At 36.8% G+C, this 18266-nt stretch overlaps 1 protein-coding gene across 1 annotated transcript in view; it reads left to right on the top strand.

The window, feature by feature from the left end:
- Positions 1–18050, top strand: part of ClC-a (chloride channel protein 2) — a 388967-nt gene extending 370917 nt beyond the window's left edge. The window contains exons 23-25 of the mRNA XM_090392133.1: positions 10540–10644; positions 17847–17933; positions 18036–18050. Coding sequence (XP_090248259.1) covers positions 10540–10644; positions 17847–17933; positions 18036–18050 — 207 coding nt within the window. The remainder of the gene's footprint in view (positions 1–10539; positions 10645–17846; positions 17934–18035) is intronic.
- The last annotated feature ends 216 nt before the right edge of the window (positions 18051–18266 follow it).

Raw genomic sequence — 18266 nt, 5'->3', positions numbered from 1 at the left:
AAGTTTTTAATCTGATGTCAGAGATTGTGGCAGGTCTGTGGAATGCTCCCTGTTAGAATAGATTGATGTTCTGTAGGCTTCAAAAATTAGCTGATAAGCAAAAAAGAGAAGACATGATAGAAGCATTTAAGTTATTAAAGGCGTTTTCTAGGTTTGACGCTGAAGACTTTTTTTCATTACATGATAGAAGAGAGAAAACAAGGGATCACCAGTGGAGGTTGTGTAAGAGTGTGGTTAGCAAATGTGTTAGGACTAGATGTTTTGCCTGGAGGGTGGTGAATGGGTTGTCAAAGGTGATTGTGGGTGCTTCATCAATGAATGAGTTTAAGGAGAGGTATGATAAGTATTGTGTGAATAATGGATCTCCCAGGATGAGTCTTCTGGCTCCATGGAGATACCTGTATAGTAATAATAATACATAGTCTCTCCCCTCTCTCTTTCTTCACATCCTTTTTTTTGAGACTGAAAAGACTATTAATGTAATATATTTATGCTAGGTTAGGCTAATGTGAGAGTCACCCCAAGCAGAGGATAAATTATATATTTAGTTTAATCCTTTATCCAAGTGTAAGCAAACAAAGATTGCACCTGAAGTATCTTCAGGACTGGGGCAACTCGTAGCAAAGGTGGACTGAGTTCACGTCAGTTTCCTTAATATCCCATAATGCAATGCACATCTCCTTGCAGACATGTATAATGCTATGCATTATGGAAAGGGTCACTACCCAGACCACTGAAGAGACCTTTATTGAGGTCTCTTCAGTGGGAGTCAGACCCAGAGGTGATACCAAGGTTGAAGCAATGCAGAAGTCATATTTCTATATGCCAGTTGCCAAAAATTGTCACACCTTATTATTAAATTACTCTGGATTAGAGAAAGATGTTGGAAATTTTTTTTCACTTGGTTAGACTATAAATTATATATTTAGTTTAATCCTTTATCCAAGTGTAAGCAAACAAAGTTTGAGCCTGAAGTATCTTCAGGACTGGGGCAATTCTTGGCAAAGGTGGACTGAATTCACATCACTTTCCTTAGTATCCCATAATGCAAAGCACATTTTCTTGTGGAGATGTGCTTGGTATTACCTCTGGCTCCCACTGAAGACACCTCAATAAAGGTCAAAACCGGTCTGGGTAGTGATCCTTCCCATAATGCATAGCATCATACATGTTCGCAAGGAGATGTGCTTTGCATTATGGGATACCAAGGAAAGTGATGTGAACTCAGTCCACCTTTGCCACGAGTTGCCTCAGTCCTGAAGATACTTCAGGCGCAAACTTTGTTTGCTTACACTTGGATACACTTGGATTAACGTATAATTTGACAAAACACGTTACAGATAAGTATGGCACTGTGCGAAGGAAAATGGCGCCAGTAATGAAGGTTCGCCATCGTTATCAAAGAACGGTAGCATAAAAGAAATGAGTCAGTGTACTAGCTGTGAAATGTACGCTTTGCGGAGTGCGGTCGGAGTGTGGTTAGATGATAATAAAGGATTGAATGTGTGTAGAAAATGTAGGGAGAATGCAGAATTGAAGTGTATTTCGGATCGTGAGTGTGATATTTTTGTCAACCTTCAGAATGAAGGAAATAGGGATATGACAAGGAACGGCAAGGTTGTACATGAAAATTGTGAGAGTGTGAATGTAGAAAGTGTGAATGATAGTATAAATGGTTTCTCAGAGAACAAAAAAGATGAGATAGATGCATTGAGTGAGATCGCGTTGTTGAATAATGCGATAGAAAGAGCAAAACAGCAGCTAGAGTGCATGAACAAAAGTAGACTGAATGAACCAACCAATAATAAAAGGTATGACAGGAAAAATAGGCGTATGAATGTGAACATGAACAAAATGAAGGATAGAGTACTGTATGGAGACTCGTTAATACGAGGTGTATTAGTAGAGGATTTGACAAAATCGTACCAACCTGGTGCCACCATAAAGGACGTAACTGCGTCTATTAGAGAGCAAAAGGAAAGGGTGAAAGAAATGATTGTTGTGGCAGGTACGAATGATTTGAAAGGAGATAAAATGGAAATGATAGAAGACCTGAATGAATTGTTTGAGGTAGCAAAAGAAAAGAGTGAGAGAGTTAGAATGATTAGTCTTTTGCCACGGTATGACAGTGAAATGTTTAAAAGGAGGGCTATAATTGCAAATGACTTTATGCGTGGGTTATGTATGACGAGTGGTGTGGAATTTGTGGATGTGTGGAGTGAGTTTGATGGGCGAAAGGATCTATATAAGATGGATGGCTTGCATTTGAATGGTTACGGTGTAAGAAGACTTGAGAAAGTGTTGCTGAATGTAGTGGATGTGCAAATTCAGGGAACCTAGATTTGTTAGGGGGGGGGGGGGGGAGTAGAGATACAGTCCTTATGGAGGCAGTTGAATGTAAGAACGAATATAATATGCCAGAGCAAATAAGGACAACAAATCAGAGTGGGATAGTTAATATAAGGCATCAAGGTAGGGTTGGGGCTAATTGGGGTCTTAAATTCATGTACACTAATACTAGGAGTATTAGGAACAAGAAGGAAGAGTTTTTGGCCGTGGTTGGCACTTCCAGACCACAGGTTATAGGTATTAGTGAAACATGGCTGACTGTAGATGATATAACTAGTGGGATTGAATGTGATGAGTATAGTGTGTTCAGGAATGACAGGGAGAATAAAATGGGGGGAGGAGTATTGTTGATGATAGCTGATGAGCTCCAGCCAAGGAGAATAGAAGTTGAATTGCAGGATAGAGAAAAGAGCACATTTGAGGCCATTTGGTGTGAGATTGTGGCTAGCAGAACTAAATATACAATTGGGTGCTGCTATAGACCAGGTGATGGAAAAGATGGTGGTGACAGTATGCACAAGCAAATAGAAAAAATGGGTGGAAGGAGGGTGATTATTATGGGAGATTTCAACTATGGTCGCATTGATTGGAGTGAGGAGAGGACAAACGGGAGGAAGGAACTGGATTTTATGCGGTTATTAAGGGATAACTATCTGCGACAGCATGTAATGGAAAATACTAGGGGTCAGAGAGTGCTTGACCTAGTAATTACATCTGAGGATTTGGCTGTAACAAATATGACCACATTGCCACCAATCGGTGAGAGTGATCATAGGGTCTTAACTTGGGAGGTGGCTAAAGGTGTAGAATTTTCAATTAAGACAGGGTACATGTGGAATTATCGGGCTGGAAAGTATGACAAGCTTAGGAGTTTGATTGGTTCAGTGCCATGGCATGTACAACTGCAAGGACTAGAAGTTGATAGTGCATGGGAGGTAGTTAAGAAGTGCTTGCATGAAGCAATGGCTGACTGTATACCTAGAGTCCGAATAATAAATCAAGTAGGAGTTAAATGGATGAATAACACCATTAAGCTTGAGTTGCAAAACAAGAAACAACTATGGAGGGAATTTAAGGAGAAGGGTGACCGGCAGGCACATGAACGGTATAAAGCGCAGGCCAGAAGGGTGACGAGTGTGGTAAGAAAAGCAAAAAAGGATTACGAAAGAACGTTGGCCATGCAGGCTAAAGAGAATCCTAAACAGTTTTTTAGATATGTTGCAAGTAAAAGGAAAAATGTACATGGCAGATTGATTTTAAAGAATGCCGATGGTAGGGAGGTAACTGAATCAGTTGAGATAGTTGAGTTACTGAGTGAGCACTTTGCAAAAGTATATCATCCAGGTGGTGACATTGCAGAAACGAATAACCCAGTAGATTATACGGGAATTGTGGTTAATGAAGTGGAGGTGAGTAGTCTATTGCATAACCTCAATGTCAATACATCTGTGGGATTGGATGGTATACCAGCTCGTGTTGTACAAGAAGCAGCTAAAGAATTGTCAGTACCCTTGACCATTTTGTTTAATTTGAGTCTCGGCTCTGGGTTAGTCCCGAGCAGGTGGAAAGAGGGGAAAATAGTTCCACTGCATAAAGGTGGTTCCAAGACTGCTGTTGTAAATTACCGACCGATTAGCATATCAGGAATCATTGTCAAGGTCTTAGAGAAAATAGTCAAGAGGAAAATACAAGATTGGATAGAAGAAAATGGGATACTGTATCGGGGACAGCATGGTTTTGTGAAGGGTAGGTCATGCCTCAGTAACTTGCTCACGTATTATAACACAGTGACGGCTGAACTGGATAAGGGTAATGGGTTTACGGTGATTCTACTGGACCTTGCCAAGGCCTTTGACAGGATTCCACATGGAATTCTAATCAGTAAATTGCAGCATATGGGAATGGACATAGGGTTGGTGAGATGGATAGGAGGGTGGTTGACGGAGAGATATAAGAGAGTGGTTTACTCGGGAGTAGAGTCCACAAGACGGCCTGTGACTAGTGGTGTGCCACAAGGATCTGTTCTTGGACCACTGCTGTTTAATTTGTTCATAAATGATATAGGAAATGATCTGAGAGGAACAGTTCATTTGTTTGCGGATGATGCGAAGTTGGGTAGGGCAATAGTGAATGCAGATGACGTCAAAATTTTGCAGGATGATTTGGACAGATTGGAGGTCTGGGCAAAGGAGAATGGATGTCAGTTTAATGTGGCAAAATGTAAGGTTATGCATTTTGGGGTGAAAAGATTGGCGGCAGTTTACTGCATTGGTATAACCCTGCTCCAGGAAATTGATGAGGCACGAGATTTAGGAGTGTTGGTAGATAAGGAATTGAAATTTAGGGGACACATTGCAAAAGTGACCAAAACAGCTCATCAAATCACTTGGTTGCTGAAGAATACGTTGACAAGCAGAGACAAGCAGGTTATTGTTCCTCTCTATCGAGCCTTGATAAGACCCCATCTAGACTACTGTGCTCAGATTTGGTCACCTAGGTTTCTTCTTGATAGGGAGGAGGTGGAGAGGATCCAGAGGCGAGTGACCAAGATGATAGCAGGTCTGTGGAATGAACCGTATGAGAACAGGTTGAGGATTTGTGGGTTGCAAAAATTGGTTAATAGGCGGAGGAAGGGAGATATGATTGAGACATTCAACAAATTACTGAAGGGTTTCTATAAAATTAATTCAGAAGATATTTTTGAGAACAGGGCTGGTTGTGGGAGGACTAGGGGACATCCATGGAAACTGGGCAAAAGTGTGGTTAGTAAAGGTGTTAGAGCTGGGTTCTTTACTTTTAGAGTAGTGAATGAGTGGAATGCGCTCCCTGAGTCTGTGGTGGATGCTGTGACAGTGAATGAGTTTAAGGCGAGGTATGATAGATACTGTATGAATGTCAAATAGTTGTGATGAATATGATTTGGGGCCTCCCTCGATGAGTCTAATGACTCCCTGGAGTTGCCCGTAATAATAGTAATAGTAATAATAAAGGATTAAACTAAGTTTGCCAGTTGCCAAAAGTGTCACACCTTATTATTAAATTACTCTGGATTTAGAAAAAGATGTTGAAAGTTTTTTTTAACTTGGTTAGACTATAAATTATATATTTAGTTTAATCCAAGTGTCAGCAAATAAAGTTTATGCCTGAAGTATCTTCAGGACCAGGGCAACTCTAGTATAATTTATAAAAATTATATACTAAATTAGGTATATAATATATAAATTATATACCTAAGTATATAATTTATAGTCTAACCAAGTGGGAAAAAACTCACAAGCAGAGTAAAACTGATCTTGGTTTCGGAATGGAAAAGTTAAGAGCCAAGCATGGTATTTCATTTCAGGAAATGAGACAGGAGTTGTGTTTTGGCAGCATTAATACCCACAAAATTATCTTCATCCCACTTGAGAACTGCTGGAAGATAGGAGTTCAAGGCATAACCATAGAAAATGTATCTTCTGAACACCACTTGGTTTCTCAAATGAAAAAGAGGAGTGGAGTGTACTGTCATCAGAAAAGCTATGAATATGATTGGATGTTAGTGAGATAAGATCATTGATGTATAGAAGAAAGAGTTAGGCAAAAGCAGAGCCTTGGTGTACTCTAACATTGATGGGGAAAATCAGGTGAAAGAGAGAGAACTATCTGCCATAATACACAGTGAAGAACCAGAGTTTAAACTCAATCCACTCACAGAGAGATAAGATGGAGCTCATAAGATAGTCTTCTTATCAAGCTGTCAGTGCCAGACTGAATCAGATGGCTTGAAAATATCAAGAATTGAGTTTCTCCATATCTTTCCAGTCCTCTGTCTGAAGAGGAAAGATTAGTGATCAGATTTGCTCTGGAACAAAATGGCAGAATCTGTATTCATAAGGATTGGAGTGGAAAGAAGACAAAATGATGCTTTTCCACAAGCATAGTTTGAGAACAGAAGTTTCCAATTATAGACCAGTCTGTATATCTGCAGTGGCGATCAAAGTGTTTGAATAATTGGTTAGAAATAGAATACAGGATTTGATGAACATAAGATTCTCTATGATGGTCAACATTGGTTTGTGAAGGGCAGGTTTTATTTTAGCAGTCTGCTTAGGTTTTATGATAAGGTGATGAATGTGTTGGATAAGGGAGATTCATGTACAGTGATTTTTTTTTTTTTGAACTTTGCAAAGGCATTTGATAGATTACCACATGACAGAATAGTGTATAAGTTGTAGAAGATTGGATTAAATAGCATGTTGGTTAGGTAGATTGAAGATTGGCTTTCTGAAAGATACCAGCAAGTTGTGTATTATATTCAGTGTCTCAGAAAAAGATGGTGAATTAGTGGCATGCCTCAGGGTTCTGCCCTTGGGCTCCTGCTGTTTAATTTATTTGTTAATGATATTTCATGTGGATTGACTGGGGATCTTCAAATCTTTGCCGATGATGCAAAGTTAGGTAGAATTATCAGGAGTAGTGCTGATGTTAATTCTCTACAGAAAGATTTGAATAGACTTATAGCTTGGACAAATGAGATTTTGGGGGGGGGGGGGAGGCAAATGACAAATGGGATTGTAGTTTTAATATTAATAAATGCAAGGTGTTACACTTAGGGATTAGAGATATAAGGCTACGTACTGTGTTGGTTAAGCTGTATTTTGGGAAGTGGATGAGATCCAGGACCTTGGAGTGGACTGAGTGTCCAATGGCATATTGCAAGTGTTGCAAAGACTGCACATCACATTGCTGCTAAGGTGGTTGTGTTGCCTCTATATAAGGCATTGGTCAGACCATATATAGACTATTGTGCTCAGATTTGGTCACCTAGTTTGCATTGTAGTGTAGAAACACTAGAGAGGGCCAAAAACAAATGACCAAAGTGGTATCAGGATTGTGTTGGTTATTGTTAACCAATGTTTGAGGGAATGTGGATTACAGGATTATAGGGAAAATTCTGTAATATGGGGATTACATATTACGGGGAAAAGAGGAGATATGATAGAGACCTTCATGTTAGTTAAGTGATTCTGTCCGATTAATACAGAAGAAATTATAAAAAGAGTGGATGTTAATATGGGAAGAATGAAAGGTTATCCCTGAAAGTTGTATAGAGATGTGGTGAAGAAGAGTTCGAGGAGTAGATTTTTTTACGTGCGTAAGAGAGTTGTTAGTGAAATTCATTGGCAGGTGCATTGTGAATGCAGGAAGTGTAAATAACTTAAAAGCTCATTATGATAACTTGTTGCTCGTTAGTGGGCCTCCAATGATGAGTCTGTTGACTTCATGGAGATTAACAATATAATAATAATTCCTAATTAAATGATGGGACTCTAAGTAGTGAAGAAACTGCTTTGTTGATAACCTCCATTACTTTTTTTTTTGGGGGGGGGGGGGGGGAGGGTATTGAGGTGATGGCAGTGTGACAATAGCTTGATGGCTGACTTTTATTGTCTTCCATTTTGGAACAGGCTGATTTAGCTTACACCTTAGCAGATATTGTTTTGATTTACAAGTTATAGATTTACAGCTTTTCACCAAGTATTCTAATAATAAGATGCCTTCTGCATTAATTCAACCTTGGTGTGTCTTCTGCATCTGGGTTGTGGTCCTCCTTATGCTTAGCATTATGCATGTCCAAAGGAAGTGTGCATTGCACTATGGGATACTAAGGCAATTGATATGAAGTCATTATCCTCTGTATAGTAGCTTAGTCATGAAGTACCTCGTGAAAATGTTTCCTCACATGTGGATAAAGGGTTAAATCTAAATTTCTGCTAATCTACTTTCTCTGTATTTTGCTCACCTTTTTTACACATGGTATGTGTTTCATGAGATACAAAGATAATGTCAAAAGTCATTTAATATGACTGGATTTGATCATTTTTGTGGTTTTCTATCATCGATTTAAAAGTGTAGAATCTTTTGTATGAGAAGTAGTAATTAATGTAGCCAATATGTTTGTTATAAATTAGCTAAATAGCTCAAATTATAAGTAATCTGTATTATCCTAGATGAAAATAAATTTTGTATTTTAGGTTTCTTTTCTTTATATGGAAGATATAAAGTATTATACAGAGAAATTTCTGAATTATTTAGGTGGTCTGCTAAGTTGCTTTATATTAGGATAACCAAGTAATTTTATAAACTTGGTTATTTTAACTCCTAATCCCAAGTATGCAAACAATTAAGTTTGCGCCTGAAACAAAGTTCAAGTCTAAAGATGGCAGCACCAGGGCAACTCATTGTAAAGGTGGGTAAAGCTCTGATCACTATTCTTAGTATTTTCCCATGATGTAAAGCACATCTCACTAGAAGATGTATACTGCAATGCATTATGGGTGGAGTCACTACCCAGACCGGTTTCAACCTTTTTTGAGGTCTCCTCAGTGAGTAGCTAGACCCTAAATACCAAGGTTTTAGTAATACGGAGCCTTATCACCTTTACCTATAGAAGTTGCAACAAGGTGTTTTTATTTTTAATAAAAATCTCTGGAGGAATATAGATGTAATAAATTTTTTAACTTGGGGATATTGTATATTAGGATAACCAAGTAATTTTATAAATTTGGTTATTTTAACTCCTAATCCTAAGTATGCAAACAATTAAGTTTGTGCCTGAAACAATATCCCCAAGTTAAAAAATTTATTACACACACACATATATATATATATGTGTGTGTGTGTAATATATATATATATATATATATTTTTTTAATATAGATTTAATGACTTCAGAAACCGAGATAATTTATAAAGATTTTAATGAGAATAATACTACTAGTTTTGGCTTATAACAGCCTTTCTCAGGTATTCATAAAGGAAAAGAATAGTAATAAACAAACTGGAAATTAATTACAGGTAAAAATTGCCACACATAATTGATACATAAAAAACGTATTTTTTCAAGTTGTTCTAACAGGCGTTGCCATTGTTTATTGCAAGTGTGTGTGCAGGCTCACGTGAACGCCAATATTGAATAACTGCAGCATGGCTATCTGGGATGTTATAACTCAAATTGTTGTTTAAGTGGACAGTGTTCAGCAGGATTTCCCTTGATTCTACAATTTTTCTCTCAAACTCATCATCATCATATATATATATATAGACTTGCACTACATGCAGGTGCAAACTTGACTTATTTGTCTGTTTGCTTACTTGGGAAATGGACTAAAACCAGGTTTAAAATAGCTTGGCATCTTTAACATATATATATTTATGTGTGTGTGTGTGTGTGTGTGTTTTCTTGCCTATCAACCTACTTTTGTAATCCACAAAGACTCAGTCTGTCCTCATAAGGAGCATTCCACAGACCACTTACCTGTGTATATTCTCCACCACTTCCACATCTCCAAGAAACCGAGGTGACTAGACCTGAGCAGAGTAATCCATATATATTTATGTTCATATCAAAGTTTTATAAAGAGAAATGATAACTTATCTCTGCTTGGTGGGTGTTCTTAAATAACAAAGTAATTCTCTGAGCTACCGTGATTACTTTAGCAGTATGCTTCTATGCAATATGCATAGTAGAAGCATGTATATATATATATATATATGTGTATATATATATATAAAGCATTTTTGAGATGAGCAGTTTTTGTTGTAAAGCACCCAGGGATGACAGTGACTTTATCCTGAATACTTTTTGTCTTTCATAATATTCCTTTCTTCTGAAGATCATTGAGAACCTGGTATTCGATTGAAATCAGCTTACTTCTTGAAGGTTTAACTGCTAAATACTTGAGAAATTGGGTCTAATTTTGTTAGCACTAAAAGACAGCATATGACAAATACCATGTTGTTGTGTCTCATGAAACTGTGCAGTCTAAGTGCTGTGATGTTAAGGTAATTGATTGATTACAGATTTCTTCTTATCAGAAATATAGTTTAGCACTTTTTCCCCCCTCTTTAGAACTTTAGACTTTAGACTCAAATAAAGAACTTACTGTTTTATTAGCTTTGCTATGTTAATTTGAAGAGGGGATCAGCATCCCTATTATCCAAAAGTAGATGCAAAGAACATAATTTTGAATGGAGAATAGGTGAGACTTTATTTCATGGTTTATTAATCCTTACTTTGATGTCATTAAGTAATTTATGTCTTATGTTTGAGAGAGAGTATTTACTCTCTGTCTTATTATTTACTCTTTGACTGCTGAATTGTCTAACTGTAATCACAATTTGAAGATTATTATGTTACTGTTTCAGCAATTGGCTTGGGAAGAGGACCAACTTAATCAGCCAGTTGATTTCAGTCAGTGTCATATTGATCCTGCTCCATTTCAGTTGGTTGAAAGGACTACTCTGATTAAGGTATAAAGTTATGCTATTTGAGTCTAAACTCTAAAATAAAGTTTGTTGGCTTAAATAAATGTTTAAAATAGAGGTTGTGTTATCAAAGCTGAGAGATAGGTGAATTTTTCATGTTTTAGTTAATAATATTAGGTTAACTCATAGTTTTTTTCGTTTGTTTTGTTTTGTACAGGTGTGTGATTACCTTGCAATTTTTTTTTTTTTTTTTTTTTTAACGATCTTGCAGTCAAGATCTGCTGGTAATTTGTGCTTTTTTTTTTTTTTTGTCTCAGTACTAAATTGTGTCTCCATAAATTGTCTGCACACCATGAAGCAGTGGATTTGCAATACTCGAGAGCGCCCTAATACACGCTTTATTTCTTGATACAATGTATCCATTTTCTAAACCATCTATTGAGTACTGTCTCCTTCTCACTGCATATTTGTTCCTGGAGATAATGTCTTTATTCAATCTCCATTCTCTTACCATGTTCTCATGCAGCAGTGCAGATATTATATCCCTTGGAATATGCTACAACTTTCAGCTGATATCTAGCTTCATATTTCCTTTGTGTAGGTTTGGAGACTAACTCAAGGTCTTCAGACCCTCTCAAATTTATTTGTGAGGATTAATAAATAAATCTATAGATTTATTTATTAATAAATTGGTTACTAATTAGGAAAAAAATAATTTTTTAAAAATTATTTTATATAGGCAGCACCCCACTTCACAGGCCGCCATTGCTAAGGACAGTAATCCCCATTCTACAAAAGCCCAGAGGTATTTAGAATACTCATAGTTTGGCCTACATGGGACAGACAAGCCATGGATGTGAAGTGAAAAAGAAGGAATATGTTGAAGATGTTGAGTATATAAAAAAAAAAAAAAAAAAGCTCTGGTCGGTCAGCCATGAATAAATACATAAAGAAATACATTTAGAATAAATTTTTTACTCCAGACTTCTAAAGGAATCAGTTATAATCATACATTCATGCAAATCACTGAATAAAAACCAAGGACTTTTATATTAAGTGACATATGGAAATCACTCATTAAATCTTTTATCATCATAAAATCTTTTCAAATTTTTCAACTAGTGCACCTATTTGGTGTGTTAATAGGTATGATCAATGTTTCTTTTAAGTGTGGCATCCATACGTGTTTATAGTTAGATTTGAACATTGTACAGAACAAAAGGTGTTTTAAGTTGTAAATCTGTGAGATGCACTCTGATATTTTCTTTCTTATTACAAAATGCAGGTTGTAACCCAGTAAACTGAATTTACGACCCACTGATGGGTCATGACCTTCAGTTTGAAAGATGCTACTTCAGAAAATCCACATTGTGGCTAAAGTGTTAGGATCCAGTTCCGAATCTTAGTCCTAACACTTTAACCACAACTCCAGACATATAGGTGGCCTATAATTCAAAGTCTTAGTCTTATCACCTCCCTTATGAAGCAGAACAATTTTGTCCTCATGCAACTCCTTTTTTTGTCCTCTTGCAACTCCTTGGCCATTCATAAGGATCATGTTAACATAGTATGCTAAAGCTCTTGTTAACACTTTATAACATTTCCTGAAAACTTGCAGTGATGTATCATCAAGTCTTACAGGCTTATTAACATCATTATTACTAAATTTCTCCATATACCTTCTGCTCGCTCACTATCATTCTCTCTTTCTCCATCCTTACCACTGCACTCATGTTCTGCATGATTTCTCATTCATGAGGATAAAAGATCTTTATGAATTGCTCATTTAATATTTCAACTACATCACTGCTTCCCAAACTTATGGTTTGTACCAAGGGTAAAGCCCCCTTGAAAAAATTAAAATATTTCATGGCCCCCATCGAAAAAAAAAATCATAATACAGACATATATTGTTATAATATTTATTGTATTTATATTCAGTACAAAATGTACACAGTAAAAAATCAAATGCAAATATTAAATTTTTAGCATTTTACATACGCATTTGACATGGCACACTTTGTCTTAAAATATTTTAAATTTGTTTTCATTATTTCATGCCCCCCCCTCCAAGGGGGCTGCGGCCCACAGTTTGGGAAGCGCTGAACTACCTCATTCACAGTGGTTATCATTCTTCCATTTTCACCTGTTACTATCTATCATCCTTGCTAAACCAATTTCTTAACACACTTAAACAATCAACACCCCAGGATCCAGTTTACTTGGAAAAGGAAAACAACAACAACAGGCTCCCTTTCCTAGACACTCTGATTACACACCAGCGTGATGGATCCCTGGCTTTCTCTGTTTACAGAAAAACCTACACATACAGGTAGATACACTCACCAGCAGTCATATCCCCCCCCCATCCCAGCAATATGGGGTTATAAAAACTTTATATAACAAGGCAAAATTAATCAGTTCAGATAACAATGCCCTAACTACTGAACTTAACCATATCCTTAACATATTCTTAGCCATTGGATATAACCCCCTCAAAAATAAAAAAAATATTAAAACCAGTTAGCCACAATCCCCCCCCCCCACCACCACCTCACCCTTCATAACAGATTACTCTAAATCTATCACCATTCCTTATGGCCATAGTAGGACAGCCAATATCTGAACACAAAGACTACATCCAGTTACACCAATATAGCCACGCAGGACTTTGCCTGATCCACTACAGAATACGCTGGAAGAAGGTTACTTTATTATTCCGCAGCAAGTACAAATATGAAAAATTATTCCTTGAATCAGCCTCAGCTCTGAAAAACTTCCCAAACCCCAACAAATTTGGGTTCATAAGACTGTCCCAAATTTGTGAAGCTTGCATTCTAAGAACATCAGCCCAAAGGCATACATAACCCAATTTAGCCAGCTGGGGGGGGGCCTTTAGTACTCTAGGACCGACTTCAGTTGCCTTTCTTCAGCCTCATTTGCTTAGTGTTAGGGCCTGCATGCACATATCATTGTTTTTTGATCCCTGAAAATGTCAATGTAACATTGCCGAAATATAGGAGGGTATTGATTAAAATTTTTAATTAATATTCTGATATATGTAATTTCTTGAAAAAATTAAAAGCTATCATCCTTCCAGAATCATTTTTCCTTGCTACTGGCTATATATCGAAAGAACTTTGTAGGATTGACCTTATTAGCTAACTGCTGCTCATACTGTACTTTTGCTACCCTTATGAAGTGAGTCACCTGTTCTTTTTGTACTCCTCATACTACTGATTATTACCTCTCATCTTGTATTATTCCCCATAATGCCATCTTCCAGATTGCTTGCCTCCCTCTCTTCATTCACATATATCTTATTTAATCTTCTACCTTTTAGAATTGCATTCACATTTCCTCTACCAGATAGTTCTTGAGTATCCAATTTCTCATGGAATGAGGACTTGGATGGAAAGCATTTGAAAAGATGATTATGAAATTAGGAAAGCAGATGAAATGGAGATTAGAAAACACTCAGGAGATAGCTTGCAGCTGTCTCCTGAGCCTTTCATAATCAATAGCCTTATAATTCAACATATATCCCTCACAGAAGCTTCATATGACTGGGCACCACCCAGGTGAGCACTTCGTGGTTACTCTCACCAACTGGAGAAAGATTTGCCCCTACTTATGTCCTCTGAATAGATGATTGAATCAAAGACCCCTGATCTTTGTGCTCCCTCTATTACATACTACCTAAGGTCTCTCAAAACTTGGGAAATTCATTCTCTATGCCAATAATCAAAAAACCTTACAAACATAAACATCTTCCACATTCACTTCAAAACTTTTTTTTTCTTTGTTGCTTGTTAATTTTGAAAATTTGCAAACCCTGTAGTACCTTTTGTATCATAGGTGGACTAAGTTTTTTTTTTTTTCTATTTAATCAATTTTATATATTTTTTCATATATTTTATTGATTTTTACATAGTCCAGAAAACCCCCACTCTAGAGACCAAACATGGAACTTTTTCAAGCCACTTCAGGCCTCCAATAAGTGGGGCAGTGATCTCACACCCAGTGATGAAATTCATCTCTTGCCTAAAGATATAGGCCATTTTGTTTCTTATCAATACAATGAGTTGTTCACAGAGTTTATCAATAAAGATATCTTTATTGATAAACTTGAAATAAGATAACATTTGAGATTTAATCACAAACATCCGTGCCCACAGCAGGCTTTGAGCCTGTGGTTGGAGAGCAGTTGCACTGACCACTCAGCCAACCAGGCTGGCTCTCCAACTGTAAACTATACTGTCTGATATTCCTTGTCAGATGATGCCTAATGATGAATCTCCTCTCTATGAGCTGTGTCTTAAGATTTCTTTGCCTCATTATGCATCATTCATCTGCTGTCTTTACTACTACTCCTCCAGTTTCTGAAAATAATTTTGACCTCTTTGACTTTCTTATTCTTGAAGCTTGATTTCCTGCAATCCAACTAACATGAAATTGTCTTCCTTTGTGTCTTTAATGTCCACAACTCCAACTGGCTCACTTTACCCAATTCCACTGCCCTTGTGTATTTCTGTAACCTTTGCTGTAATTTTATTTATATGTGGATACTGCATTGCTTAACTTAATTTTTGAACCAACCCAGTTCCACTGACCATCCTAACAGGGAAGAAGTATTTGCTTTAAGTAGTGACCTAAAGCAAATTGTTCACCTACCAGCCAGAATACCTAACAGTCCTCTCCACTATGCTCTGGATCTTTTCTTAATCAGTTCTTCTTCTTCCAGGTACACTGGTGAGGTGATCTCTCCTTTGGTAATTTATATCATAATCTCATAAAGGTTTCATCAGGAATGCCCTCTCCTCAGATGTTCACAATCTCGCATCTTTTGGCACTACAGTACCAAATGGGAAGATCTTAGAGATGTTTACTTCTCCTTTTGATGGTTAGACTACTGTTTCCATTTTTCACTTCCATGTACTGTATTACAGAAATTATCAGTGTTGGAATAGAAAACTTCATTCCCTCACACTGTTCAGAATTCCTGCTCAGTATCCAAGCTATAGTTTTCTACAAAGTTTATGTGCTAGGGCAGTTAAACCAGCATATTGTAAGTGACTTGAGACTAAAACACAAACTTCATTTGCAGTTCCACACCTGCAAAACAGTTATTAACAGGACTAAATCTGACTTTGAAAGCACTAGCAAGACAACTTGCTTTCTACACCAATGGCTTTCTTTTGAAAGGCTAAACACAGAGATTTGACTCTTTCTACCATCTTCTGGTCCCATGCAACCAACTCATGTTGGTTGCAATTTCTGCCCATTTGTGCTCCTACCTCTTTCTCACCCACATAGCAGTATTGCAGCATTACCTAAAGATAATGCTCATCTCCTGCATCATTTTTCTCATCCAACAGTTACATACATCAGGGCTGTCCAAAGCACTATTTTGTGCAGCCTGCCTATGAGTTTCGATTTTTACGAGCGAATAAATAAAATAATTTGAATCAAATGTATATTAGATATTTTAATTCTATCACTAATCGATAATCTCGATGTTGGTAATTTTATTTGGTGTTTTTACATCACCACATACCCACATGTTTTTCAAATATTAGATGTGTCAAAGAAGCGTTCTCATACTGTTTTGTTCCAACACACATTCTCCGGGCACTCATGGGGAACGTGAGTGCGCAATTAGTGTTGTTCGTTTGTTCGGCTATCGAGGTCGTGTCGCTGCTACTCACCAAATTATTAGATACATATTGTGATGCAGCCCTCGGATATAAATCTTTTTTTTTTAATGCAGCCCTTGGATTACCTAAGTTTGAACAACCCTGACATAGATGATCAATGCAAATCACATCATCTTTGCCTAGAACACTGCATGCCTCCTGTAGCTTTCTACCAGAATGATATCAGAAGAATCTTGATCAACTTTAATACCGAATAAGCTTCTGGTTCTGATAGTTCCATCCTTTGTGCTCAATAGATGATCTCCTTAGCACAACTTGTGGAATAACACCTGTTATTCCACAAGTCTCTTTTCAGGGGTCTGTTATTTCACCACTCTCTTCCTCACATACATAAACAACCTTTCCTTACTTACTGTAAATCCTATCCACAGTTTCTGCTTATAGTGCCCTCTGTTCTTCCTACTCATACAAGACACCCTGCAAACATCTACAATTAGTGTTCTTGAACTCTGATCTCCATATCATCTTTCAGTGGAGTGAGTGATAACTGCTACTTTCAGTGCTTCTAAAACACAAATTTGTCTTTTTTTCTTGGAAAAAAACAAACAAAAAAAACCTGAGTTTATGTCCCTTTACTTTTGATAATTCTCAGCTTAACAGTCAAAACCAGACTTTTTTTTTTTTACTAAACACTTACCCCCCTAGCCTTTTCTGGCACAAACATATTACTTCTATAGCATCCTTGTTTTTCCATAAAATTTGTCACTCTTTTTCACTCAGGATGTTCATTACTTATACAAATCCTTACAAATCCCAAATATACCAATCTTGGAATACTACTCTTGCATCTGGAGTGTTGCAGCAAAAATCTTTTAAAAATTCCTATTGCTGTCTGAAAAGGAGAGTTCAGTTAAATTGACAACCCCCATCTCCTTCTCTCTCTCTCTCTCTCTCTCTCTCAGGCTCCATCCACTATCTACAGATGGTCCATTTCTACATTATGTCCTCTTCTACAGATATTTTCAAAGCTGTTTAGCAGAATTAGTATCCATCACACTCCCCATTTCTGCAAAATACCAGTGGCAGCTGAGCTATGGAAGCATTTGGAGTAACTAAATCTAAAGTACTTAGTACTGGAGACAGGTTAAAAAAAAAAGCATTAGAAAGGTAGCTGGAGTAGATGATGTTCAACCAGAAACACTCAAATATGGAAGTATAAAAAGTTTTATAGTGGCTGCACTACATAATTCAGAAGGTTGAATTCCAGGTGATTGGCATAGAGCCTCCTTTATAATATCCATCAATAAATAAAACAATGTGAGAATTTGAGAGATTTTCCCTATTGAGTGTTCTAGGTTTAAATTTACATTTGCTGTGTTAATTTTATACTCCATGAAGACATAAACTTGCATTCTGAAACTTTTCAAGCCTGTGTTGGTATTTCACTGTATCATGTCATTTTGCAAACTTCAGTTGTTTCTCTTATGATTTAGTTATTTAATGTTGATTGCTTTCTTTTGAAATAAATATTAGATTATAAATTACTATAGTGACAATTTCTTTTCCTCAGTTACTGTTTCTGCATTTCAGGTTCATTCTTTGTTTTCTATGTTGGGACTAAACCATGCATATGTTACTGCAATTGGTCGGTTGGTAGGTGTTCTTGCACTAAAAGAGGTAAGAAATCAAACATTATTGCATTGTAAAAATAATTGTCAGTGATCGTTATGAGTAAAAAATTAATTTTTTTTGTTTATATTTTAAAATATTTACACAAAGGTTGAAGCTAGCTAACTAGTGCATATTCCTGTATATCCTATGAGAACTTTAGAAAATTGGTTAAAGCTTTCAACTTATTCAGTCTCTATTTTCTTCATGTGCTTCCTATTAATATTTACTTGGGTAATGAACAAATACTTAGAATTGTTTGTAATTTATGGCAGCTAAGAATATGATGCTGCTTATTATGTTTGTTTGTTATGCATATTCTATAGCTAGTCTGCTTGTTTT

This window comes from Typopeltis vanoorti, chromosome 4 (genome assembly GCF_054136105.1).
Source record: "Typopeltis vanoorti isolate ZY-2024b chromosome 4, IOZ_Tvanoo_1.0, whole genome shotgun sequence".
NCBI lineage: Eukaryota > Metazoa > Arthropoda > Arachnida > Uropygi > Thelyphonidae > Typopeltis > Typopeltis vanoorti.
The sequence above is the reverse complement of the archived record's forward strand: the minus strand, read 5'-3'. Positions and strand labels throughout refer to the sequence as shown.